This window comes from Lottia gigantea (genome assembly GCF_000327385.1).
Source record: "Lottia gigantea unplaced genomic scaffold LOTGIsca_70, whole genome shotgun sequence".
Lineage (NCBI taxonomy): Eukaryota > Metazoa > Mollusca > Gastropoda > Lottiidae > Lottia > Lottia gigantea.
The window spans coordinates 1,296,041-1,302,040 of record NW_008710371.1 but is presented as its reverse complement, the minus strand read 5'-3'; the positions used below and the strand labels follow the sequence as shown (position 1 = coordinate 1,302,040).

General features: G+C 43.2%; 2 protein-coding genes across 2 annotated transcripts; both read left to right on the top strand.

Annotated features, from left to right (window-relative positions):
* Positions 1-343: 343 nt before the first annotated feature.
* LOTGIDRAFT_167929 (hypothetical protein) lies at positions 344-838 on the top strand (the record flags this gene model as incomplete). Its single annotated transcript, XM_009065798.1, has 1 exon — positions 344-838. The coding sequence occupies one exon, from the start codon at positions 344-346 to the stop codon at positions 836-838; it is 495 nt and encodes a 164-aa protein (XP_009064046.1).
* A 1,535-nt stretch (positions 839-2,373) lies between these two features.
* LOTGIDRAFT_235835 (hypothetical protein) lies at positions 2,374-5,015 on the top strand. Its single transcript, XM_009065797.1, has one exon. The coding sequence runs from the start codon at positions 2,549-2,551 to the stop codon at positions 4,367-4,369; it is 1,821 nt and encodes a 606-aa protein (XP_009064045.1). The 5' UTR covers positions 2,374-2,548; the 3' UTR covers positions 4,370-5,015.
* Positions 5,016-6,000: the final 985 nt, after the last annotated feature.

Below are 6,000 nucleotides of genomic sequence, written 5' to 3'. Positions count from 1 at the left end.
TGCTTATGACAAATTTCAATCAAGTGGGATCAAATTTTAAGATTTTGGGACGCCATATACCAGGCCCGTCTCTATATTTGAGACCAAGGGTGTCACGATCTGCTAACTACTAATTAGATACGACTGTTTGGTATGATAACTACCCTGATCAGGTGAGAACTGCTCACTATCGGTTATGACTTCAATTTGGAGATTTACTCACCCGTAACACTATTCACTTTCTGTTTTAGGCTGAGACAACTATCGGCGTGCCAGAAGCATAGGATGTGGATGGGCATTTTTAATTGAGGTATCCTCCCGATGGTTCGCTTCCACCAATTCTGGGATCTTGCTTCTACTCAAGATGTCAAGTTCCATTGAGGATGCCCTTTCATGCCACATCTGTGCCGAGATCTTCAAAGATCCAGTTGAGTTTCCTTGTTCCCATTCTTTGTGCCATTCCTGTCTGGAATACTTATTAGAATCGTCAGTTGGAACTGTACTGCAGTGTCCAGAGTGTAAGGATGTCGTCCAGGAACGATCTATACGGAAAAACGAGCTTCTGGCTTCAATTGTGGACTTCTATTGGGAGATGACAGCCAGAGCTGATAGCGACGCTAAATTAATGACCGGTGGTCAGTCTGGGACTAGGATTAACCAACTGATACCTCAACAGAATCTTCGCGGTGCTAGTCAAGGTGATGCTCCAAAAGACTCTCAGTCCAATAGTCTTTCCTGTGATAATCCAAACCCTGATCAAATCGATAACAACAATTCCCCAGATGCCAAATCTGCAATCTCAAAAGAGCAGCTGCATGGCTTCAAGGACATGGCTGAAAATGGTAGTAACCGATACTGAGGAACTTCAATCCCAAGACTTGGAAGTCCAGTTTAAGCAGCTGAAGCAAGTCCATCACCAAAGAGAAATGCAACAGCAACATCTTCAACGAAGACTTCGAGACCTACGGTCGCAGCTGCAAGTTAAGCGATTTACCTCAAAGAAAGGACAGAATTTTTTGGAGCAGCCAAAGGTTACTGACACTTGTGCTCAAATTTTAGGTCATTTCGAGCGATCCTTGGGACAGTATGCGCAATATTTGAAAGACTGCCATGAACGACAACTCAAATCTCTGCAAGCGGAAGCTACCAAAGTGGCTCTTCGGGAATCGAATTACTCACCAAAGACAGCAAACAAGAGGAGCAAGGACCAGAACAGGACAGTGCAGGACACGACTAGGAGTCCAAAGATCTCTCGAATGGGAACTTCCAGAGAACCAACTCGAGAGCAGCTGGCGAATAAAATCCAGAAATTGCAACAGACGTTCGAGAAGAATCAGCAGCAACAACAAGAAATGTGGACGCAGTTGCAATCCATGAAACAAAGCCAACGAAGACGGATGTCCGACTCTGACGCAGGAACCGGACGTCCTTCCTGTGATCACGAGACTGAGAAGGACCTGCTGATGTTCGAAGCCAAGTTCCGACAGTATGAAAGTCTTCAACTGAATCTTCACAATATGAAGGTGGATCATTTGAAAGACAAAATTAATAAAATGCAATAACTTGGTACATTTTTATTGTTTTTCTTTACCTGCTTGGTGGTCCAGGGTTAAATTCTGGCATTTCAACCCGGTTTCCCCATGTCAGTGATGCAGGTAAGAGGGACTGACATGGAAAAAGCGTCTAGTTGTTCGGATGGAACAATGAACCGAGGCCTCTTGTGAACGTTTAAGACCCCTGGACAGTTGGAAATCGAGTAGGATAATGCCACTGTCCTGGCAAAATTTCTCTCATTGCACCCTGCATGGCGTTGCCCGTCTTCATTAGCCCACATGGTGCCGAAAGAAGGACGCAAAACTCCATTTATTTCATTTCATTTTATCTGCTTGGTGTAAGACAATCACTTGGCGAAATCCTCTTGTCGTTCTGATAAGATGATATGATAAACCTCGCCTCATTGCATACAATTGCACGTTAAACCTTCAGCCTTCTTCAGCCAATTAGAAATGTAGGCTTCTGACAAAAAATTACCTAATTGCACACTGCATAACGAATATTCTTTCTTGAACCACAGCCTCTCGAGACTTGGGGGACAAATAATGGGCAGACTGATTTATTGGGGATAACTGTCGAGGATGAAATTCATACTGCAGTAGCTCCGTGGAAGCCCAATAGGCACAAGCCTCCTATGGAGCGCCCGAGAGGGTTGTTCTCCCAGAAAAGTCTGGTAGTCTCTCAGAAATGGAGTGGTTGGTACCCTCCTTCTCACGGTTTCCGACGAAATTGGACAAGTTCGGAATACCACGGACTAATCAGTGATGAATCGATTTACTAAATCAAGTTCAACTCGAGAGTCGCTCGGATTAAGAAAATCTGCTTCATCCACCGGAAGTAGTTTCATCAAAGCAAGTGCGACTTGTTTACATACGTGAAAACGTAGAAGAATTTGAGCTATTTTAAAAGTCATGTGTTAGAAGTTGAAATGAAAATATTTTGAAGACACAATGGGGCACGGAAAAAAAGTAATCGTTCTTCAGAATTTGGGATCAACTTTGTCACCCAACAAAAGATGTTCGAAATCCTACCGACCAAATGGAGTCCAATCACAGCTTCTTCCTCCAACATTTATATTATCTCCACGAACTGGAAGGATGTTCATCATGCCGTATTCATCCCTGTCATGGGGATTAACTGTGGAGGCGCTATGACCAAAGCTGAGGCTTTTCCACCATTGCATGCAATTCATCACAACGACAGCATTCAAGAACAGAGTACCGACCACGTTAGCGACGTTCCCAAGCATATAGACCTCATGAAGCCTAAATCAAGACCATCCAAAAACTCAGGAGAAGAGACCGCCGAATTGTTGTTAAAGAAACCAACCAGCCGATCTTCTGAGGATCCATTTAAGGAACTGGTAATTGGATATCAGAGACAGGGGACTCGTCCCATAGGACAACATCGTCATGATGGAGCTAGGGATGTCGATATTGATCAGGATTTTGAATACTTCTTAAAAGAGGAACATCCTTCCGACTCCAAAGGACACAGGCGATACTTTGATCTACACGAAAGGGGGTCCATATTGGACAAGCGGTCGTCAAAACGTTTATGGACAGAGGAAGCCATTAAGGAAGGCAAAGATCTGTATCATTGGCAGCCGGCCGACGAGCAGGAAATTCAAGATGCCGTCCATAGAAATTTCAAAGGACGCTACCTCGTACGCAAGAAGGACCAAGCCATCAAACACCTCATGGAAGAAAAGTTATTGGGGGCATCAAAGAAGACCTACATGCATCGAAAACCCAAAACTCGACGCAGACACAGAAAATCCAAACAAGCAGAAACTTCAGATGGTGTTCCTGCAGCTCAACGTCAACGCAGACAATGGAACATCCGGTCGAGACACCACTTCCGGTCTTTTGACTTCCGACGACTGAGACGAAAGCCTAAAGTCTTTGACTTCATTTTCGAGAAGATGAAGCCGTGCTTTAAGGACAGACGCCCCCGATCGGATTCTGTTGGTTATGACCATTTGGAGACGGACGAGCAGGATGCAGAACATGAAGTCTTTGCCCAAGAAGATGTGCTGGAGAACTCTGATGGTGTTCTCACTAACGCAATGGTTACCGTTGAGCAGGATGCGGTAAACGTTTCTGTGAATCAAGGAATGACTGAACTTGAAGTAGGAGCAATAGAAACCAAAATTGTTTCCGAGGCTTCTACAGTACTTCCGGATGGTGCTTTGATTCACTCAGAAGAGGAGCTAATTTCTGTCCGAAATATGGTCGTCCAAAAGGAAGATAACTCTGTGGATCCTTCCGTCGATCAGAGGGATCAAGTCAAAGAATATCCAACTCATTCAGGGGATGACTTGGAAAGTTCTTCAATAGTGGCAAGGAAATCTGTTTCTGGAATACCAGCCAACCACAATGTACCCCACACACCAAAAGTCCTCGAGAAGAAGCAGTCCAAAACAGGATTCAACATTTATCAGGACATGAAGAAAGTGACACACCAGATCATAGGAAACCAGTCCAGAATTCCCGTTTCCATTGCCAAAAACGAATCCTCAGCGGGTCAGCACGGTATTCTCATGGACAAACAGAATGTCAAACTTAATCTCATAAAGACGATCAAATCCAAAATGTACTCCAAAATCCCCGTGGCGGTCGTACCAGTTCCAATGCGTTGTGCTCCACAACCAAAGACACGGTCTTCGGGAACACTGACTGGTCGCCCTGGTGCAAACCAAGAGAACATGACCTCAAAACCATCAAGTAGATCACAGGAGGAACCCAGAGCAGCTCGTAAGACGAAACCGCGACGGACAGCGGATCAGCGTAAGAGAGGAATACCACAAAGAGTCTTTCTACAGAGGGAAAATTAGGAGTTTAAAGCTACAAGATTGTTCGCTTAGCTTCTTTTGTCACCTGTGCTTTGTATTTTTGGGGTATTGATTGCACTAGCTGATGGAGATCAGTTTTGGCTACCCGAAACACCTTTCATACGTGCACTACCTGTTCATGTACAATATTAGAAGTACATGTATACAATTAATATATACAAGCGAATTCCAACGTCATAATATCCATACTGTTGTGTTTTATTGTATACGAATAGGATGTCGAATTTCAGTTCTGAAAAGTGGTACAGATAGTTGGCATTGAGCTCCAGCAGCTGGTGAACCAACTTATTCTGCAACTTTATGCATTAAAAGAAGCCAAAATGCAATGGCTTCTTGGATTTTGTTTTGTCCAAATTTTTCATCCAAAAGTGCTGTGTATTACATTTTTTGCAATTTTTGTTTATTATTTATTTACATCTGTATTTTTCACATAAAATTTTAAAAATCAACAAAATGTCTACTATATTCTCCCAACATTTTATGTTGAATTTGGAATGTCACTAAAGCATGAGTCGGGGACTTCCTTTCTTTTGGTTGTCACAAAAATATCCATAGGATGTAAAAATTGCTTTGAATTTACCCTATCTGCTTAGAATTGTTCGTTCGATTGCACAAATCACACGTCTGTGGGAATCCTTGTCAAAAGCCCCTTCGGCAGTTCAACTCCATCCTTGTTCCTCAGTAAACGCAACTTAATCTTTCTGGACTTTTGAAGACAATTCATCCATCAAGGCTTGTTTCAACAGCATCAATTCCAACAGTCCTAACTGAAAGACACAAAATTATATTTTCGTGCTCATTGTGGTCGGAAGTGGTACAGGACGTGGTCATTGGGGTAGGAAGTTGTACCGGAAGTAAAACATGTCTTAAATAACCCACCCTTTATGAACACATGATACCACCTCAAGTATTTTCGTGGTAATTTTGGAGTAAAACCACAATGCTTATGACTCTGTTTTTATTGGTTAATTTCAATGGCTGGCCTTAGATTTTTACTTTAAACAATCCTGATTCCACTTTGCGTTTGGGTATATCAACTTGGCATTAGATTCCTCACCTGAACAAGTTTTTCCACGTCTTCAACCTTCAGTTTTGATTCTGACAGCTTCACCACCGTGTGGTTTTCCAGATCTTCGGATTGGTGTTTCACCCTGGCGCACAATTCGCACAGATTCTCGCCGCAGTCCAAACAACGTGCGAAGGCCGCATTTGAGCAAGAAGAACATCGAGTTTCATCTGGAGAACAACCAGTCGCCTCTTCCAGTCCTTGAGTAGCCTGGAAAAGATGTCACTGAGTTAACTAAACGCCACACAGTGTGTAATAAGGGAAACTCTAGCAGAGGTATTAGCCTAATTTTGACTTCTAAGGATCTTTAACGTGTTGTCCTTTTGTACTCCTATCAAAGCGTCAACGGTTGGGAAATGAGCCTTAGATTCCCCATTTTACAATTTTAGCAAAGTAAGCGAACTCATCAGGAGCAACCACTATGGACTTACCATTCCAGCAGGGACGCTAACTGTTCGCCTCTGTAAGGCTGGCTGACTGTGAGGTACATTTATGTCAGTTACCGACAGGCTTCTTTGAACCAGAGCTACGTGTGTCCAGTGTTTGA